The sequence below is a fragment of the Schistocerca serialis genome, chromosome 2 (assembly GCF_023864345.2).
Source record: "Schistocerca serialis cubense isolate TAMUIC-IGC-003099 chromosome 2, iqSchSeri2.2, whole genome shotgun sequence".
NCBI lineage: Eukaryota > Metazoa > Arthropoda > Insecta > Orthoptera > Acrididae > Schistocerca > Schistocerca serialis.
The window spans coordinates 481,432,876-481,456,141 of NC_064639.1; the positions used below are offsets into that span (position 1 = coordinate 481,432,876).

General features: G+C 42.3%; 1 protein-coding gene across 1 annotated transcript in view; it reads left to right on the plus strand.

Annotated features, from left to right (window-relative positions):
* Nucleotides 1-21,702, plus strand: part of LOC126456108 (uncharacterized) — a 60,633-nt gene extending 38,931 nt beyond the window's left edge. The window contains exon 3 of the mRNA XM_050091861.1: nt 20,297-21,702. Within this exon, the coding sequence (XP_049947818.1) occupies nt 20,297-21,175 (879 nt within the window). The 3' untranslated portion in view covers nt 21,176-21,702. The remainder of the gene's footprint in view (nt 1-20,296) is intronic.
* Nucleotides 21,703-23,266: the final 1,564 nt, after the last annotated feature.

Consider the following 23,266-nt stretch of genomic DNA (forward strand, 5'->3'; position numbering starts at 1 on the left):
ACAGTTTAAAATTTGGTTCCAAAATCTCTGTATGACCGTTATACGAGACCGCTACGGTCGCAGGTTCGAATCCTGCCTCGGGCATGGATGTGTGTGATGTCCTTAGGTTAGTTAGGTTTAAGTAGTTCTGAGTTCTAGGGGACTGATGACCCCAACTGTTAAGTCCCATAGTGCTCAGAGCCATTTGAACCATTTTTTGACCGTTATATAATCAATCTGAAACTGTCGTCAGGTCTCTTCCACAATCCTCCTTCACGATTATTAAACCAAGTATTAGCGATGATTAAATTATGCTCTGTACAAAATTCTACCAGATGGCTTCGTCTTTCATTCTTTTCCTTCAGTCAGATTCACCTACTATTTTTCTTTCTCTTCCTTTTATTCTATCGAATTACAGTCCTCCACCATAACTAAATTTTCTTCACCCTTAACGATCTTAATGATTTTTTTATATCACCATACATTTTTTCAATCTCATCATTTGCTGAGTTAGTTGTCATATGAACTTGTATAGACTTGGAACAAAAAACAAAGGAATCACAATTAAATTGGAAATCAAGGAGAGGAAAATTTTGTGGAAGATCATGGGTCCCAAATTCCAAAATACCAAACAAGTTTTCTGCAGAAACTAAGCCATCTATGCAAAGTCGGAGAGACTCTCAGAAAGCATGAGGAAAAGGAGGATTGATTTCTATGGACACATACTCCGAATGAATCCCGACGGACTAACTAAACAAATCTTTGACTTGTTTTACAAGAAAAGGACTAAACCCAATTGGTTTAAGGAAGTGAAAAAGGATATGAGAGAACTCCAGATTACCAAAGTCATATTAAGAAATGGTACAACCAAGACAGTGGCCAAAGACAAAACTAAGAGGTTCCAAGTTAAGATCAACACCAAGAAACCGATTCAGATATCAGAGGAGGAAGGAAAGAAGAGATCAGATAGAATGAAGAACTATTGGGAGGAAAACAGAGCACAAGGATCAAAGAAGTGATTGATCTGAAGTACCCCAAAGACGGGTGATTCGAAGTGAAAAAAAAAAAAAAAACACTTTTGCTTCTGTGGTGGATGTTGGCTTCGTGTCTATCTTAACTACGACAATGCATTCACTATGCTGTTCGTAGTAGCATACCCGCACTTCTATTTTCTAGTTCATTAATATACCTACTCCCACATTACACCTCTTTGATTTTGTATTTGTAATCCTGTATTCATGTAATGAGAACTTCACTCTTCCATCACCGAACTTCGCTAATTCCCAATACATCTAATTTTAATCTACCCATTTATATTTTTAAATTTTGTAACCTACCTTCCCGGTTAAGGGATCTAGCATTTCACGTTCCGACCCGTAGAATGCCAGTTTTGTTTTTGCTGATGACGACACCCTGCCCGGAGATCCGAATGGGATCCTATTTTACCTCCGGAATATTTTACCCAAGAGAATGCTGCCATCATTTAAAGATAAAGTAGAGTTGCATGGCCTCGGGAAAAATAACGGCTGTAGTTTCACCTTGCTTTCCGTCGGTCGAAGTAGCAGCACAGTAAGGCCATGTTTGTTGGTGTTCCAAGGCCAGATCAGTGACTCATCCAGACTCTTGCGCCTGCAACTCCTGAAAAGGTTGTTCCCCTTCTTCAGGAACCACACGTTCGTCTGGCCTCTAGACAAGTCTCCTCTATTTCGGTTGCCCTTGTGATACGACTATTGGTATCTTTGAGGCATGCAAGCCAAACCACCAGGCAATTTTCATAGTTCATGGGACATCATAGCAGTCTCAAGAACCATTCAGTATCACCTTGGCCAGTGGCGTCTAACTGTTAGTCCTCTTCCGGCGGCCGTAAATCCACACATTTCCACTGCGTGCTTTACTCCTCCGTCTTCCCACGTCCACACGAAATGCCGCACTGCACCGCCAAGACCGAGAAAAGATGTTCGGTGCAGTGCGTCGAGTTCAGTTCGAACGGCAAACCGCGATGATATGGCCATTTCAGAGCAACAGCGAACACCTTTCGCTAAGCGTCGTTACATTAAAGGAAATTGTTTGGTTGTGCGCACTGTATTTGGACAGGTTTTCTTGCCACTGAGCGAGAATGAGATGTCATTGTAACGACATGACAGGTGTAAATTAATTTAATTCTGAGAACAACTGGATTTGTAGAATCAGAAATATAATGAATACCACATTTAAAAAATGAAACCATGACGCAGATTGCAATCTCGTTCATTACAAGTCTGAATCATCTGCCCACCAGCCCCTTCAAGGATTCCTTCATGTGTTTCACTGGCAGTATTGTCACTTTTAATAGGCATTTGTTAATAACTTTACTCATAAATTGTATTGGTAAGATAGGAAGCAAGTGCGTCATTAAGAACCCTGCACACTTCAGGAACACGAACTGACATGCTATCTCTTCGAGACTGAAGACATACATCAAACTTTTAAATGAATCCAAGAAAAAAGTAGTATTCTTGCCAATCTCTCGTTAGTACACACTGTATTTCTGTAATTAACGTCTAGTTTCCTTATCACTGATTCAGTCACAGGCGTCCACAGAAGCTTATCCAGGGTTGGAGGGGGGGGGGGGGAGGGGGGAGTGGAGGGAGCGCACAAGACTCTAAAATAACTGTTTTTTACGTAAATGCGTTGGTCAGTTTCGAGTCATGTCATGTGAGGAACTAAACGTTTTTGGTCACACAATAAACATATCAGATCCCCAAAGATTGACTGTTTTAATGGCCTATGTGAATACTGTAATGAATAAAAAAAACTGATACTCCAGATTCAGGAAAGGTGCAAGTGGCCCCTCTTGCCCACCCCTTCACTCCCCTTGCAGGCGCCTATTGGTTCAGTGAGACTGACCAAATGTTCGAAGCCTTCCGACATTTGGTAAAAATATTCAAACTTCAATAAAAATATTCAAACTTCCCATCACTTTTTTTTCTCGTCCGATTTCTGAGTGATTTGACGTCGCACGCTACACATTCCTCACCGTTGCCAATCTTTTCATTTTAGAGCCGCTCTACCACCCAACATTATTTGTTGAGTATATTGCAGTCTCTGTCTTCCCCCAGAGTTTTTACTCTCCACAGTTCCCACTAAAGCAGTGGAAGTTATTCCCTGATGCCTTAACACATCTCCTATCATCCTGACTCTTATTCGTGACAATGCTTTCCATCTGTTTCTCTCCTCACCGATTCTGTGCAAAACATCCTCACTTCTTATTTTAGCAGTCACTTAATTTTCAATATTATTTTGTAGCAGCACACGTCAAACGCTATGCTACTCTTCTTTTTCGGCTTTATAAAGTACATGAGTCACTTTCGTACTTTTCTGTGTTCAAAACGTCCTTTCTCAGGAACTACTTACTTAAACTAGGGCCCATTTTCGACACTAACGGACTTCTCTAGGATGCTCTCGTATCCTGTGCTACTCTGTTTCCTTCCTTACTTTGTCACACGTAATTTTGCTGCCAAGATAGCAGAATTATTTCACGTTGTCTACTTCGTCGTCACCAATTTTGATGGAAGAAAACTACATTTCAGGAGTGCCATAGGAATCAGTTCTGGGCCCATTATTGTTCTTTTTGCAGATCAGTGACATCTCCTTGGTTCTGTCCTCCTGTACGTATCATTTCTATGTTGACAGCCTCCAGCAAGTATCAGATCTAAAGATATCGACACAGCCATCGTCCATATGAAAAACGATTTGTCTTTGACATTCAGATGAAACGCCAAACTAGGGGCTTAAATTAAACACAGTAGTTCCAAGCAATTTTACTATCCCACTCTGAAGTTAATTATTTGTAAATTGCATGAACAATTTGCTCTTAAATTTGTTTTTGACAGGTGTCCATCTTGAGCAAAACGCAATTATTTCTTTTCCTGTGTTACCCAGACGTATTTCTCTGAAGTTCTAGGTTTATCATTGGGCTTTTGTTTCCTTTCTATGAAACAGAAGAAAAGCTCTTTGCTACCTCTACACATATAAATTAGACTTTTTAAGAAAATGTTTACAAATCTGAAAAATAGAGAAATATATGTACAGTCTTATACATAAAAACTGACCCCAGGCCGGCCGCCACTGAGACGAAGTCCGAGTCGTTCACTTAAGGTGGCCAATAAAACTGACCGCCCCTGACAACACTATGTCCGGCCATATGCACAATCTGACAACACTGTAAAACGCGGAAGTGTCATGAGGATGTGTTATCTACTTACGAGATCTTCAAAAATGGTTCAAATGGCTCTGAGCACTATGGGACTCAACTTCTGAGGTCATTAGTCCCCTAGAACTTAGAACTACTTAAACCTAACTAACCTAAGGACATCACACACATCCATGCCCGAGACAGGATTCGAACCTGCGATCGTAGCGGTCATGCGGTTCCAGACTGCAGCGCCTTTAACCGCACGGCCACTTCGGCCGGCTACGAGATCTTCTCCAGGCATGTGAGCCTGTGGTCTAGTGGTTATGTCCACTATGTAATGCTGAGTGGATGTGACGGAGATCTGTGTCCTTTTTCCCAATATATGGCCACAGCAAATTGGACGTGGCACAGGATGCCACGTTTAGTGAGCTTTTTTCTAATATGCTGTATGTTGTTTGTCATCGACAAGGAGTTGGATGAGTTGAAATCCCCTCCATTTTTATGTGGTTGCTCTTGTTTGGATTTAAATGTTCCATGTTGTAGAAGTGACGAAGGAAAGAAGCTGTGGGCACGTTAAAATTAACGCCATATTCCTTCACATACGTTTTTCTGATTCAACCCTTCTGTTTTTGTCGAAATGACTTCTTTTGTTTTATTTTAATTGATTGCCTAAAAAAAGTATTTTGGAGGAAAAAAATGGCTCAGTCGAATAGGCGTCTGCCATATTAGCAGGAGATCCCGTGTTCGAATAGCACTTAAGATAGAAACATGTGTGTGTGTGTGTGTGTGTGTGTGTGTGTGTGTGTGTGTGTGTGTCTGTGTGCCGTTTCTGACATGTCTGAAAGAACAGACACTACGAATCAAAACGGACAGGACAGATGTCCAGACTGTCCCAGGGCGTTAAAATGCAGCTATGGAAGCAGATGAAAATTTGTGCCTGACCAGGTTCTAACCCAGATTCGTGAATTCGTGGTGTCCGGAAGAACAGACACCACACATATATGCATATGCAGGGTGTTTCAAGAGGAATATTAGATATTCTAGCAGGTGGTAGTTTACACGAATTGCATTTAAAAAATTCCATGTAAATGTGTCCACTTTTATTGAGTACAGTGATGCAGCTGTTAGTGCGTAACCCTAACAGACTCAAAGCAAAGGCAAGTGAGGACGTTCAAAGTTGATTTTCAAAAATTCCCCCATCAACTACAATGCACTTTTGACTTCTCCTGATAATACCACGTGTAGCTCTTCTGGGGTCGTCTTTGCGTTCTTTTATGAGGGCTGCACTATTCATAATACGAACGATCAAATTGGCTCTTGGGTTTACGTTTTCTTTGGAGTCTTCACCTTTCAACCATCCTCACTGGCAAAAATCTAAAGGGATAAATTTAGGGGGCCTTCGTGACCAAGAAACGGGTCCATATCTACTGATCCTTCATCCGGGAAATGTTAGGTTGGGATGATATGTCACCTGACAACTAGAATGTGCAGGAACCCCGTCATACTAGAGGAACATAGTCATTCTTGCTGCCAAATGGCGCTGGAAGTTCATTTTCAAGCAAGTGTAGACAATCGGGCCCTGTGAGGAGCGACAAACGAAAGAGAAAATGCATTGAACCCTGCTGTACGTACCTCGATAAATATAGGACCGATGTTATATGGCATTTTTTCCGCAATTTATGTATACTACCACCTCCCACAGCATTTACTATTCCTCCTGAAACATCCAGTGTAATTATTCAGGTCTCGATGGGTCATCGATAGTTTTCAGTGCTAGACGCACGTCATCGTCCGAACCCTCGAGGGAATACAGTGTGACTGCGAGCAAGTGGAATAATTGAGGGGGGGGGGGGTACCGCATATGTGGTTTGTGGCAAAGATGGCAGGTTGGCCATTGTGTCCAGATAATACAATGGTAAGCGCATCTGCCTAGTAAGTGGGAGGTTCAGTTTCGAACCCCTGTCAGGCACAAATATCCATCTGCCGCCATTTCTGTGTTTCAACGCCCTGTGGCAGTGTGGACGTCTGTCATTCGATATTTAAGACGCAATTCTTTTTTGGAGCAATACAGGTGATTTGCGAACATTTGTCTTGCCATCAATGTAACGGGACTCCAACGGTTCAAATGGTCCAAATGGCTCTGAGCACTACGCGACTTAACTTCTGAGGTCATCAGTCGCCTAGAACGTAGAACTAATTAAACCTAACTAACCTAAGGACATCACACACATCCATGCCTGAGGCAGGATTCGAACCTGCGACCGTAGCGGTCGCTCGGTTCCAGACTGCAGCGCCTAGAACCGCTCGGCCACTCTGGCCGGCGGCTATCGAGATACTCATACGGGAATTGTCAAAGTGTAATGGCTAGAACACCCAACTACTTTAATAACACCTCATTTTCGATTGAATATGACTAGGAAAGCGACGTTAATCAGACTTTTCGTTCGTATCCTGTGCTTACTGAATGAAGTCTGAAGTGCACTCATTGTTGTGTTGGCCACCCCATGAATTCTGTAAAGTGTTTTGGCAGCTTCAGTCATTGCTCAATACAGACATGTGCAAATACTCTCACTGTTGCAGGAGAACTCGTCCTTGTTGCATTTTTTTCCATACCGTAATTAGCACAATAACACAAGGCTCATTCTGCTGAAGAACTTGATGGCCGCACGTCCTTAAGTAAGAATCAGCGAGCGGTATTATTGCATGACAGGAAATAGACTGTTGGACAAAAGAATAGGGAGCTCCCTGCTTTTTGCGTTTCCGATGGGGCCTACGATAAGAATCTGGTGTCATACTACGCTTCAGAACCCTAAACTGTTTCTTTTTTCACTTCATACTAAAACAGAACCTATGAATGGGAAGAGGAAATGAATAATATGCTTCTCAGAAACTTTAGTATTTTGTCATAACATGTAAGCTTTCACGGCCGGCGTCTTCATTAATTCTTATATGGGCAATTCAGCCCGGAAGTTTTAATTAATGATTTAGTATTTTGTGTTTATTTTCTCTCTTCATACTAAAACAAGGGCGTTGATGTGAGAGGAGGAAATGAAGTATACGCTTCCAGGACATAATATTTCCTTGTGTGCTACTACAGAGTGTATGAAAGCTCTGCAGTTAATTTTTGTGTGTTGGATAAATTTTGATATCACCTCACATTACTTTGTGAGAAGGTTCCTATTTTGCTGGGAATCAAACAGAGTGGACATTTCATCACTGGTTAATATTCTCATGACTAATGACAGGATACCGTTCCAATTGCTCCATGGCACCTGTGAGTAGAGTCTCACGTTGGTTACTATTAGAACAAGCAGGTAGTGAAGTCAGAGCTAAGGTGATTTCTTTCTGTTTATAGCGAAGCGTCTGCTGCAGTGTCCACGCTCAGACAACATGCGGCGGCATTGGGCACTGCTAATCGCTGCACTTGTCGCGAACCACGACAACAAGAGCGCACTGTCTCTGCTAACGATATTATGGAGTTAATAACGTAATATGCAGGACATGGGTTGAGTAAAAATTCAGTTTGTAATAACTAGCCATTGCATTAAAATACTTTATAGTTATCTTTAATGCAATATTTATTGTTGTTTCTCTCTCTACTATTAATAGTATTGATTCAGATTGTGCATGAACACGAAAACACACACACACACACACACACACACACACACACACACACACACACACACACACGTTATTATTGATTTCAGTGAGAGTGACGACTGCTGTCTGTTAAACAACACATGCGCCAATTAATTCCTCAGTTGGCGTCGAGTGGATGAGAGTTTTCATGTCCACATGGGTTTTGTGGACGAGTATACGCTCAGTAACCAACCCACCCACCATCATTACGTAAGATTTCTCGAAGGTGTCGATGCATTGATTCCACTAAGGGCTCGATAGTGTAGCGTGATGGTTTACATCCTACCACACGTTTTCTATATTCGTCCAAAGGTCGCTTGCATTTGTAGGTCCACATGGCAATGACTTCGTTACCTATGCCCACATATTCTCTATCGGGTTGAGGTCCGGTGATCGTGGGGCAAACGGCAACATCTTTATCCTTTCTTGGCCCTGAAACTAACATGGCAGTGCTCTGCTCTGATGGATGGGGCCATGGTCCTGTAAATAAATTGTTATCTCGTTACTTCATATATTTATACTTAAATAACGTATTTCTAATAAGCACATTGTATTAGTATTTTCCGTAGTGTTTAACAATTCAGACCCTCTCATAGACAAGTGATCTAGATTCTACAGTCCAATTAGGAATGTCGTTTACCGAGTCTATCATATGATGAGAGTCATAGTCGGAAATCTACATTAAGACAGACTGGCTGAATCCGATTAGCACGATCTGGTATCGAACTGAAATGACAGAAATCGGATACTTTGAACGTCTTTTATTGTAACAATGCTGCACACATCAATTACTTTGATGGAGTAACAGGTAGCAACTCTCTAAGAAAAATAAGTCTAAGAAAAAGTGGCGAATATGTCTACTTGCAGTAAGGTAACGTAATTATAACCTATATTTATGTAATATAAACATTGAATCGTAAAAAACACATCTGTTTCAGTGGTGGAAAGATAGATCAAATCAGATTTGCTGATGTAATAATAATAATAGTAATAATGATAATAATAATAATGAGGTTGTTAGATCCTCCATCGGGCGCCTCCCCAGGTGGCAGATAGGGGAATCCTCCAAGATATGGGTGGTACCGAGGAAATCAAATACTTGGGGTCGATCAAATATTAACAGAATCCTCAATGGCTATTCAGTACTTTAAACCCACAATCCAGACACGTCTGAGTGAAAATCACCAGTACTCTGGTCAGCGTCTGTTTGCTCAATGAGCTCGGCTGAAAACATTTGGTTCCAAAGGCTTCAACAACTTCTGGTCCTATCCGGTCCTGGTATCATTCAGGCCAAACTAATGAAACACAAACAAACGCGAACATTGCAAGTAATTTCACCTTTAGCGCAGGCGGTACACAACCCGCCCGTCGACAGGCGTACAACTGCACTTTCGGATTCTGAGTCCAGGCGAGCACAGAAGAGAATATCGGAGATCTCTGGTAAACTCCCCTACAAGCAGAAAACATTCATTGGAACACCAAATATCAATACATTGATCCAAAAAGGAAAACTACATAATCTCACTTACGAAATCGACCAACAACATGTTCTCATCCTTGCTTTTCAAGAAACAATGACTATCGCATCCTCAAGAGGAAAACACAACAAAAGGTAGCGAAAGGCGCATTAATCTTCAGCATGGCATTTCTCGTACACAGATCCATCATCAACTCTGTTAAAGTAATCACAATCATCAACAACCGACTCATGACTATGCGCATTCAGAGCGCCAATAAAAAATATACACTCATCAATGCACATGCCCCCAACAACATCAAAAATAAGAAAAACCCCGAAAATGTCGAAAAATTCTGGAACACACTCGAAAAAACCATGAGCAAAATTCACCAAGATGATAAATATCCTAATGGGGGGCTTCAACGCTCAATTTGGAACAGGAAAATACTAATAGAAAAATTATCTGTAAAAATTCAGCACACCAAAACACTAACACCAACGGCACACTTCTGATTGACATTTGCCAACAACAAAATGATGTCTACTCACTTTAGGAAGAAACCAGAAAAACAGAAAACCTGCAAATCCCCGATCCAGCGCATTGGTGAATACCAGATCGACCACGTTGCCATCTCCTACGCCAACTACAGAATCATCCACTATAATCAAGTTCGACGAGGCGCGAACTTTGACTCAGACTACTACCTCACACGAGTTAAGGTGAAATTCTCTCCGAAGAGAATTCACCTCAAAAATCTCTGCATTCACAAATTCGACACATCCAAAATTCAAGAAACCAAATTCAAGAAACCAGCCTCACAGAAGAATGGGAAAAAGAACCGACGAATAACTGGACTGACTTCTGCAGCAAAATTATTAGAAAAGCCAAAGAACTAACCCTACTTAAAAAAGGCAAAACACTCATCTACATCTATCTCTACATCCATACTCCGCAAGCCACCCGACGGTGTGTGGCGGAGGGTACCTTGAGTACCTCTACCGGTTCTCCCTTCTATTCCAGTCTCGTATTGTTCCTGGAAAGAAGGATTGTCGGTATGCTTCTGTGTGGGCTCTAATCTCTCTGATTTTATCCTCATGGTCTCTTCGCAAGATATACGTAGGAGGGAGCGATATACTGCTTGATTCTTCGGTGAAGGTATGTTCTCGTAACTTTAACAAAAGCCTGTACAGAGCTACTGAGTGTCTCTTCTGCAGAGTCTTCCACTGGAGTTTATCTGTCATCTCCGTAACGCTTTCGCGATTACTAAATGATCCTGTAACGAAGCGCGCTGCTCTCCGTTGGATCTTCTCTATCTCTTCTATCAACCCTATCTGGTACGGATGCCACACTGCTGAGCAGTATTCAAGCAGTGGGCGAACAAGCGTACTGTAACCTACTTCCTTTGTTTTCGGATTGCATTTCCTTAGGGTTCTTCCAATGAATCTCAGTCTGGCATCTGCTTTACCGACGATCAACATTATATGATCATTCCATTTTAAATCACTCCTAATGCGTACTCTCAGATAATTTATGGTATTAACTGCTTCCAGTTGCTGACCTGCTATTTTGTAGCTAAATGATAAAGGATCTATCTTTCTGTGTATTCGCAGCACATTACACTTGTCTACATTGAGATTCAATTGCCATTCCCTGCACCAAGCGTCAATTCGCTGCAGATCCTCCTGTATTTCAGTACAATTTTCCATTGTTACAACCTCTCGATACACCACAGCATCATCCGCAAAAAGCCTCAGTGATCTTCCGATTTCATCCACAAGGTCATTCACGTATATTGTGAATAGCAACGGTCCTACGACACTCCCCTGCGGCACATCGGAAATCACTCTTACTTCGGAAGACTTCTCTCCATTAAGAATGACATGCTGCGTTCTGTTATCTAGGAACTCTTCAATCACACAATTGGTCTGATAGTCCATATGGTCTTACTTTGTTCATTAAACGACTGTGGAGAACTGTATCGAACGCCCTGCGGAAGTCAAGAAACACGGCATCTACCTGGGAACCCGTGTCTATGGCCCTCTGAGTCTCGTGGACGAATAGCGCGAGCTGGGTTTCACACGATCGTCTTTTTCGAAACCCATGCTGATTCCTACAGTCTCCAGAAAAGTTATTATACTCGAACATAATACGTGTTCCAAAATTCTACAACTGATAGACGTTAGAGATATAGGTCTATAGTTCTGCACATCTGTTCGACGTCCCTTCTTGAAAACGGGGATGACCTGTGCCCTTTTCCAATCCTTTGGAACGCTACGTTCTTCTAGAGACCTTCGGTACACAGCTGCAAGAAGAGGCGCAAGTTCCTTCGCGTACTCTGTGTAAAATCGAACTGGTATCCCATCAGGTCCAGCGGCCTTTCCTCTTTTGAGCGATTTTAATTGTTTCTCCAACCCCCTGCCGTCTATTTTGATATCTACCATTTTGTCATTTGTTCGACAATCTAGAGAAGGAACTACAGTGCAGTCTTCCTCTGTGAAACAGCTTTGGAAAACGACATTTAGTATTTCGGCCTTTAGTCTGTCATCCTCTGTTTCAGTACCATTTTGGACTTCAGCTGCGATCAAGCCATCATCAACTGCCGACTCACCTTCCAAAAACACAAACAGCAACAAGTCGACAGGAACCCTACAACACATCCTAGACATCCGCAAACAGCCAAACAGAACTATCAGTAAAACCAAACGTAACTACATCACCGAACAGCTGAAATCAGTTCAAGACAGTTTCAGGAACTACAACAGCAGACCCTATAGAACTTTCGCAGACCAAATTAAAGGTTACTCACCATAAAATTTGACCTTCAAGAAACAAAATGGAAAACTCGCCCTCACTAATCAGGAAAACTGTGAATAATTGGCATGCTACTTTTCCGATCTCCTTAACTACCCCGAACCACCCGTACGATTCCCACACATATCGCGAAGGTACACAAAACCCGATGCCGATCCACCGGGCCAAGAAGAAATCCAGCCCCACATCATACACTCAAGAACGGAAAGCCGTCAGGAGAAGACGGAATCATAGCAGAACTACTGAAAAGTCTTGGACCACGATCACTACAGGAAATCACACGGATCATTAAAGAAATTTGGCGAAGTGAAAAACTCCCAGACGACTGGAAATGTGCAATGTGCACTGATCCACCCACTCCACAAAAAAGGAGACGAATCTGATATGAGTAGCTACAGAGGAATTTCTCTCCTTTCAGTCCATTACAAAATCATCTCCGAGTGCCTCTTACAACGCACACAAGAACAAGTCGAACGCCTAATTGGTGAATACCAAGCGGGATTCAGACCACACAGATTTGTTCCCACCGAACAAATTTTCAACCTGAAATCCACACTGAAAATACGAGCCATAAGAAATCTTTCAACCATCTGCACGTTCGTTGACTTCAGAAAGCCTACTACTCCATCGACCGACAATTCTTTTTTAAGATATTCGAAGAAATTAATCTCGACCCTGAAACACAACGACGCATCCAACAAACCCTAACAGACACAAATTCCAAAGTCTAATTCAACGGAGAAATCTCACAACCCTTCTCCATTAAGACTGGCGTCCGGCAGGTCGTTGGCCTCTCCCCATTATTCTTCAACATCGTCCTAGAGAAAGTAATCAAAGAATGGGAAAAAGAAACGAGAAACAGAAACATCTGCAGACCCACCAGGCCAGGTAGACAGCACCATAACATCGACGTCACACGCCTAGCCTTTGCTGACGATCTTACGATCCTTTCCGGAGATGAACAAAACAGCAATTCATCAGATCGAGGTCCGCAAAGAATGTGCCGAGAAAGTTGGACTACAAATTTCTTTCTCAGAAACCAAATTCATGGCAACAAAACACAAAATCTGATCACGGAATATGGCACAATAAACAAGTCACCTACTTTAAATACTTAGGTGAACAAAAAACACGTGAATTGAAAAGACGGAAAGCACATGGAAAAATCGCGGGCATCTACAAAAATAAATGTTTGAACATCAAAACCAAAATTCGAGACTACACGACTGTTATCAAACGTGAAACACTCTGTGCCAGCGAAATTCTAAACCTGATTTACGAAGGGGACCTCGAGAATATCAAGAAAGGTGAAAAGAAAATCACTCGAAAAACCCATGGGCTAAAACTCGCAGATGAAGGATATCGTCTAAAATCACACACAGTAATAGAAAAATACTCCAACATCGAAACAGATATCCGCGAACGACGACTGAATTTCTACAGTCACATCACGAGATTAGATGACAGCTTACTAACAAAGAAAATATTGATGTATATACGGAAACTAAAAACCACAAGTCTGGATCAAGTAAGTCCAAACTGATCTCAAAAATGCCAACATCACACCCGCAGACATCGACGACCAAAAAGTCTTCAGACATAAAAATCCACCGTTGGGAAACTGTACCAGAAGATAAACCTAAAGTAACTAGGACAGAATGAACAGGAGGACGTCGCGCTAAACACAGCGAGATGAAAGAGTTCTGGAAGAACAAGAAAAATAACCACAACAGATCATAATTTGCTTTATGTGATCCTGTATGTGTCTAAACAATGTAAATAAGTTGTTAATAATAATAATAGTATTAGCAGCAGTAGAAAATTCAGAAAATAAAAATGACCATTCAGGTGCCCTCCAATGCATTATGAAAGAGAAGAGTCAAAGTAACATCTCATTAAGCGGACCACAGAATGGACGGCAACGAAGAAAATTACTAATGAGATCAACGCAGCAGTGGTAACTAAAAGTTAATCATGTTGAGCAATATGGATGGAAACAATGAAAAATCTGAAAGCACTACGAGACGCAAAGAAAGGCAAATGGAGAAAATAAACAGAAGCAAATGCAAATCATTTAATACATCCTTATATACATCATTATTTACGGACAAAGTGTGCGACTAGGGGCTACGAGGACGAAGAGGAATCTCTACTTTCAGGACATCATGACCAGAACAAAATGCAACTACGATATCGGGAACATCAAGAGACTACCAAACGACGGAATACAATGGTTTCTTCAATAAATTGTAGGCCATAGGAAAAGAGTGAATCAGTATTTGCCAACTATGAAACAGCTTTCATGCTACTAGTTGTTCATATCTGCAGGAAATGTATGTCTCCTTGAGGATACGGCAGCTCAGCGCTTGGCTTCATTATATGTTCTAAAATTTTAACATACGCCTCTCCGTTGAGATTCCCCTCAATATGCTATAGGGGCTCAGCTCCCCAAGCCGAGATGTAGCCCCAAACGCCAACAGAAAAGCGTACACTTCTCTCTCTTTCCACGAGATATTTCGGACTGACATGCTCTCCCCGTGGCCGGTACACCTACAATATCAAAAGCGTTTATATGTTAATCAAAACGCTGACGAATTCAACACAACCACGTTTGTAACAAAGGCGATACCAAACAAATTTAACGACAAAACAAGAGAAGCATTTTACAACAGCTACTCTGTATTAAAATATCGTAAAGTCACTTCTAACGAAAAAAATTTCATTTACGATACTATATACAATAATTTTATTAATATCTCACCTGAACCGGAGCCTAGGTAACAGAAGAAAATATTTTGTCGTCTGGAAATACTACTCTGCTCGAGTCAAACTCTATATATCTTCCGCAAAAGCCATACAGTCGATCTTCTGATCGTCAAGCGTTACTTCATAGCAGCTCTTCGGCATAAAAGTCCATGATCTTTCAGTCTCCTTCTCACAGTTCTTGCACTACCAGCAGACTGAGAAGCCTCCCCCATTTGACGGCAACTGAGGAATGGATTGGAGTATATATTGTCGAACATACATTGGTCGTCCCTCTCACTGGACACACGGGCTCGTCCACTCCCACTTTTCCGCCCGATACGGGATGTTTAGATATATTTTTTCCACCAACGCCTGGCCGTCTTCTTCGGTACTCCGCACCTCTCATCAACTTCAGACGAGCAGTGATATCCATCCTCAATCAGTGTGATAACACCACCTCTTAACCCTTGATTCCACTGAGCGTGCATTATGACTGGCCCTTTTGAAAATCAACTTTGAACGTCATTTGCATTTGATTTGAGTTTGTTAGGGTTACGTTCAAATGGTTCAAATGGCTCTAAGCACTATGGGACTTAACATCTGAGGTCATCAGTCCCATAGACATAGAACTGCGTAAACCTAACTAACCTAAGGACATCACGCACACCCATGCCCGAGGCAGGATTCGAACCTGCGACCGTAGCAGCCCCGTGGTTCCGGACTGAAGCGCCTAGAACCTCGACATAAAAGTTTTCTGGGTTTGGTACCGCATCATAATGTAAAAACTACTGCTTCTGGAGAAAAACCAACGTTTCGGCCACGACTGCAGCGGCCTTCATCTGGGTCTAATGGTGCGCCCTAGCTCTGCAGTGTCATTTATATTTTGTTGTTAGTGTTCACTGCACATGCCATTACGTCAAATTTTGAAAAGTAGTTGGTTTCATTGGTCTCTTAAGGAAGAAGGAGAGAGAACTTTAGTTTAATAGGTTATTGCGTTGGAGGGAGAACGTGACCTCCGTTGTCTATTGGCTCTTGTGTTATGTACCATGATTGGTGGTCACCGTCGAATGAGAAGTTGGCTGCTGTTTACCAACTGCTGGACATCGGCCACGCGGCGGCAGTTACTCGCCGGTAGTGCTCGTGCCTCGTGTTGACAGTGCTGTCTGTTGGCCTCTGATTGCTGGCAGTCAAGATGGGGCCTAGCACGTCCTGGACCCTACGACGACTATAGAAGACAGGCTGCACCCCAACGCGGCGAATGTGTTTGCCTATTCGGTCAGTAACGTTTTTCACGTAGGGTAAACGCACTGTTGGCTGCAGTTTGTCTATTTCTTGCTTATCTTTCTTGATTGTGTTCGTCGACAAGGCGGTGTTTATCGACTTATGGCTGTAGCCATTGGCTAGAAACATTGTGCGTAACATTTTAAGCTCAGGTGTGATGTTTTGAGCATCACTTAGGCGCTGCGCACGGATTGCCAAAGAGCGGATGTCAGAGTTCTTCTGCGCTGGGTGGTGGTAGGATTGGGCGTGCAGGTAACTGTCTGTATGTGTAGGCTTGCGATATACTCTGTGCCCCAGTGTGCCCTCCGTTCTCCTGTACACTTCGACGTCTAGAAATGGAATAGCGCCATTCTTTTCTACTTCCAGCTTGAACTGTATCTTCCTGTGCATATTGTTCAAATATTCGTGAAACTTGTGTAGTTCTGTTTCACCATGAGGCCATATAGCGAACGAGTCGTCCACGTATCGGAACCAGCAACTTGGGCGTAAAGGAGCTGAACCCAGGGCCGTTGCTTCAAAGGCTTCCATGAATATGTCGGCTGCCAGCGGAGATAGGGGAGACCCCATTGCTACGCCGTCTGTCTGCTCGTAGTATTTTCCTTGCCATTTGAAGTAAGTTGGTCAGGCACAACTCAACCAGGTCGCATATGTCTAGCGGGACATGCTCTTGAAGGATGCGGATAGTTTCATCTACTGGCACGTTCGTAAATAGTGATTTCACGTCAAAGCTGACCATGATGTCCGTAGGTAAAATTGTTTCTCCCTTTAGGCGTTCTATAAAGTGTGTCGAGTTCTTCACACAAGAGTCCGTCTTGCCAACTAGACGTCTTAGTTTGCAGGCTAGGTACTTTGCCAAAGTAGGCGAATTGATCGCATTCACTATTGGCCTCAAAGGACAACTTTCCTTATGTATCTTTGGAACACCATAAATTCTAGGAGAGACTGGTACTCTGGGAATAAGACTGGCTGTGTCAGCGTCAATTCTCGAGTCCTTAATCGCGGCCTGCGTCTTTCGAATCATCTTCGCCGTAGGTTTCGCCCTTAGTTCTTTGTAGATGGGATCATTTAATAATTCTTTCATCTTGTCTTCGTACTGCAAGGTGTCTACGATGACAGTAGCATTGCAAACCCAGAAAACTTTTATATCGACTGACTCTCGCCGCGGAAGCCTACGCAATTATATTAGCGCCTAGAACCTCTGATCACCGCGGCCGGCGCAGTATAAAGTGAATTATCTTCTATGTTCAATCAGACTGATAACTTTAGACGAGGGCCGAAGTGTGATAAAAAAAAAAAAAAATGTAAAATGAAAGGAGACACAGTCGGCCGCGAACACGCCACAAGTTTAAAATGCACAAGGCTACCTTTTTTATTTGACATTTTGTTCTATACTGTTCGTTGAATTTGTTCGTGGCGGACGTCCGATGACACCCGTTCAGGTTCTTCATTGATAGGTTCACTCAGTTTTTTATTACAGAGGGTAGCTAAACCTTCTGACCGAACACGCTGAGCTACCGTGCTGGCATCGCAAAACCGCAGGCTCATACACACTAAGAAGATCTCGGAAGTAGACAATACTTCCGCCTGACACTTCCGCATCTTACAGTGTTGCCAGATTATGTAGATGGCCGTTGTCAGGGGCGGTCGGTTTTATTGGTCACCTTAGGTGAACGACTGGGACTTAGTCTCAGTGGCAACTGGCCTGCGGTCAGTTTTTACATCTAAGACTGTACATTGCTACCACATGCTGTCGTTTCCATGTTTTTTATGTTTTGCATTATACTTTTTTTATTTCACAGTTTTTCATCTGCAATGGTATAGAGCATAATGCAGAAAAGTTATATATTTCGAAATTGTACGGCTAGGGATTTTGTGCTTAGGCCTAACGTTAATTAATTCTGTGAGGAAGAGTGCATGTTTGTATCTGTCTTTGTAATACGTTTCCCTTATTTTTCCTGGTTCCCAATTATCTTAATACGAAAAACTGCACTACGTGACTTACAGTGTCACTGTTTACAAACTGCAAATACAAGACGGAGGTCAGGGAAACAGCTGAACGCTTTCTGGGTGGGAGGTTTGAATTTTTGTCAGGTGTATTTGCCATTGTATGTTTATGTATGTACGTGTACGTGTGTGTGTGTGTGTGTGTGTGTGTGTGTGTGTGTGTGCGTATCTAAGTAGCTGAAGGTCTGTGGGTTTTGTTTAATTATTTAGTTTCGTGTGTATGTTTGTTTCTGTGTGTGATTGCAGGTTGGCGTTGCCTGATAGTTCCTTGAGGACGAAGAATAGAGTTCCATTGCAGGAAGCTGTGTATAAAAAAGCAACAGCAGGAGTACATTATTCCCACTAGTTCATAACATACTACAAAAGAAATGAAAGAGAAAAGGAAACAAATAAACAAAAAACACAGACACACACGTGCATACTGAATGTCCTCATTGCACCCCCTCCCTCCGTCCCAATCCCCAACGCCCTGCTCCACTCCTACCTTCTATAGCAAGTTTGTCCAACCTTTTATCTCACCTATGCCACATTGGAAGAAGACGAGTATTTTTGGGTTGCACATAATATGCTTAGCACTAACAATAACTGCAGAGAGGAAAAAAAAAATGATATGGCTCAATAAGAGAATAGCATCGTATAGAGAGAGTTTAAAATAGAAGATATCGAATTTGTTGTAACTTTAATTTTTTAATTATTTTATTGGTCGTGTGACTGGTGCTTAATTCTTGGGCCCCAATGACACTTGCTTTGCGCCACATGGAGTTAGTTGGACACCCTCTGCTCTACAGCTCTCATGATCTCTCAGCCACTCTATAACTAGTGAGCAAGACATGTGCAGTGGGCAAGGGAATAGCTTATATGTTGTGATTTATAAAAGTGACCTATACACTGGACATTTTCATCTAGTGCCTACAGAAGAACAAATGGATAAGTGAAAAGGATAGAAAAAACTATATGCTTGTAAATAGTTAAACATTTTAAATCAGGATGGCTACAGATCCAACAAAATATGTAATTAAGTTATTTTATTTATATTATAGACCACTAATGATGCCTAACTTGAATAGGAGTAACGTACTTGGTTATTTGCCAAAGATGGAATTTTTCCTACACACATGACAAATATAACTGTAAATAATATTACAAATATTTTATGGATGTGGCGTTGCACAGCTTTAATGAATGTTAAGGACTATATCACGCAGTTCACAGGCGTAACAGTGTATTTCGTTAGAGACGATCGGTCAAGGATCGGATCGTCATCGAGTCCAGAAACCATCTCAGCTTTGCATTTGCGTAACTAGAATGACAATTATAGGATGTGAATTGTTCCATCACTCATAGTAGCTATATATACGTACCATTATGTCCATTCAACCTCATAGAGTTTGTGTAATTACACAAACTAAAAAATGTTCAAATGTGTGTGCATTCTTAAGGGATCAAACTGCTGAGGTCATCGGTCCCTAAACTTACACACTACGTATGCTAACTTAAAGTAACTTATGCTAATAACACACACACACTCATGTCCGAGGGAGGACTCGAACCTCCGGCGGGAGGGGTCTCGCAGTCCGTGACATTTCGCCTCAAACCACAAGGCCACTCCGCGCAGCTGTTTATGTGCAACTAATGTTCGTGGCGGAGCAATGTACATTTGTTATTCCAATAACGGAAATGCATAGCTGGGATGGTTTCTGGACTCTATGATGGTCGGATTTAAGGCCGAAATCGACCGTCTCTAATAAAATATACTGTTACAGTTGTGTATTGCATAATGCAGCTGATAGTCTGCAAATAATAAGTTTAGAATTGTTATTGACCGGTTATCCGCAGGCGGTCTCTCTTAAATTTAGGAAAACCCAGTGTATTCAATTCTGTACGTTATAGGGCACTGCAATACTCATTATGTGTGATGAAGTCTCATTATACATGTAACTAGTCAACTAAATAACTATCTTAGTTTACTGTCCCCCACAGTCTGTATAGTTCTGAAACTGAGCCCTTTGGTCTGATGAAGTCTACACGTAACTAATCAACTAACTAACTATCTTAGTTTACTTTCATCTAATGTCTGTATAGTTCTGATACTGAGCTCTTTGATGTGCCTGAGTAGATAAATTAAGCCATTGTGTATTACAGAATTCTTTTTTTAAATGCTTTTGAACCTTAAGTAATGTGATAAACGTCTTCGAAACAGGTACAGATCGGCTTCACGGTGGAGGAGGAGTTCTACAAACTGTACGAAGTGTGCTTCGACACGGAGGAGCTGACACCGTTGTACACAAATGCCACCGTCGTCGCCGGCATCAAGGGCTTCCAGGCCTCCTTCCCCAGACCCGATCAATGGGAGCAGGGCCAACTGTACGGCTCAGTGGACATGTCGAACCAGTACAGGACTCAGCGGGACACCCTCGTGAATCTGCTAGGTGCCACCCCCGATAACTTGAGCAAGAACTACCTCAGCAGAGGACACCTGGCCGCCAAGGCGGACTTCGGGCTCGGTGTGCAGCAGTCGGCGACCTTCCACTACGCCAACTCGGCCCCACAGTGGTACGCCTTCAACTCCGGCAACTGGAACCAGCTGGAGCTGGACGTGCGCGACTTCGCCAGCAAGAACAACTTCGACCTTGAGGTGTACACAGGCACTTACGGTACACTGCAACTCGAGGACAAGAACGGCAACCAGACGGACATCTACTTATACGTAGGCACGTCGGGGAAGAAGGTGCCGGTGCCTAAGCTCTTCTGGAAGGTCGTCTACGAGCCGAAATCTAAGCGGGCGATTGTGTTCGTGGGCGTAAACAATCCCTACCTCAGTTCCAGTAAGCTTCCAGAAGAGTACAGATTATGTAAGCAGGACGCCTGCAGAGTGAACTGGCTGCACTGGAAACCGACCAACCAGACGGCCGGCCGGGCTTACTGCTGCGAGTACGTGGAATTCAATGCCAAAGTGCCTTACCTTGACCTCGCGGTGGAGGGAACCTTTTCGCTGTCCGGCGCGGAGGCGACGTCGGCTCTTAAACTGATGACCATCGCCTGCAGTGTGTGGCTGCTCGTGCGACACTCGTACAACTAGGATCACTCACAAACTGCTCCTCTCAGTTCGAACTACTTATGCCTCCCAGACATTTCCCTACAAAGCATGCCGACTAACGACGCTATCAAGGTTTAGCACTTGTGTTTTGCGGAATATCGTCTCACAAGTAAACACGCTGAATCTGGTGTACTGTCGTAGTGTTATGTAAACGTGCACGTCCATTGCGTCTCTACGCCTACTTTAGAATCTGGTTTTGAAGTCAAATGTAATTTATGATAATAAACTTCAAGACAGCTCAAGTTCAACGTGCTGATATTGGCTGGCTACCCGCATCTGATAACTCGTTAGCAAGTGATCCACGACCTCATAAAGCGATGCAAGTGAGTTCGCCAGTAATTGCGGGACAATTGATACGGCTTTCGGTTGTTCACTCGATGCATCACTGCGCTAACAAAATCAGGAGGTGTGCAGGACTAGTCCAGTTCCCGTCAGTATATTTCGACTAGCTGTTAGTCAATGAATAACGCCATATTAATGACATGATGAAGCCCCTCATTTTTCGCAGTGACGTAGGCATCACAAGTGACAGTTTCCTACAGCGAGCCATGGTATGTGGTACTGCTATCCACCTGCGAAACCAAAGAACGAATATAATAGATGACTACACTGATATCAACAAATGTAACAATGTAATGTTGAAATATAGCTTCTCCGTTTCACACACAAAGAAATTGTTTCATAAAATTGATTGTAGTACTATGTAGTTCACATTTAGGTATGACTTTCAAAAGAAAATCCAGCAAATGAAGCTAACGAACTGAAACGTGATAGACTGAATGTACCTCATTAACCATGGTGTCTAACAAACAGTGCTGCTTTTTGGTTGACGTATGTTGCTCTTGAATTTGTGTGTACAACGAATAAAAAGTATTTAATATCACAAATCGATGAAATTGTTATCAGTTTTCCTATACATCAAAAACTAATCATATTTGCATAAGGATATGAAATAAAGTAAAACTAAAAGTCCAAGAAACAGTATCCACTATTATCACTAAATTCATATTCCAATCGTTTTCCATAAACAACCGTTGTTGTTGCGGTCTTCAGTCCTGAGACTGGTTTGATGCAGCTCTCCATGCTACTCTATCCTGTGCAAGCTTCTTCATCTCCCAATACCTACTGCAACCTACATCCCTCTGAATCTGTTTAGTCTATTCATCTCTTGGTCTCCCTCTACGATTTTTACCCTCCACGCTGCCCTCCAATACTAAACTGGTAATCCCTTGAAGCCTCAGAACATGTCCTACCAACCGATCCCTTCTTCTAGTCAAGTTGCGCAACAAACTTCTCTTCTCCCCAATCCTATTCAATATCTCCTCATTAGTTATATGATCTACCCATCTAATCTTCAGCGTTCTTCTGTAGCACCACATTTCGAAAGCTTCTATTCTCTTCTTGTCCAAACTAGTTATCGTCCATGTTTCACTTCCATACATGGCTACGCTCCATACAAATACTTTCAGAAACGACTTCCTGACACATAAATCTACACTCGATGTTAACAAATTTCTCTTCTTCAGAAACGCTTTCCTTGCCATTGCCAGTCTACATTTTATATCCCCTCTACGTCGACCATCATTGGTTATTTTGATCCCCAAATAGCAAAACTCCTTTACTACTTTAAGTGTCTCATTTCCTAATCTAATTCCTTCAGCATCACCCGACTTAATTCGACTACATTCCATTATCCTCGTTTTGCTATGGTTGATGTTAATCTTATATTCTCCTTTCAAGACACTATCCATTCCGTTTAACTGCTCTTCCAGGTCCTTTGCTGTCTCTGAGAGAATTACAATGTCATCGGCGAACTTCAACTTTTTTATTTCACCTCCATGGATTTTAATACCTACTTCGAATTTTTCTTTTGTTTCCTTCACTGCTTGCTCAATATACAGATTGAATAACATCGGGGAGAGGCTGCAACCCTGTCTCACTCCCTTCCCAACCACTGCTTTCCTTTCATGTCCCTCGACTCTTATAACTGCCATCTGCTTTCTGTAAAGATTGTAAATAGCCTTTCGCTCCCTGTATTTTACCCCTGCCACCTCCACAATTTGAAAGAGAGTA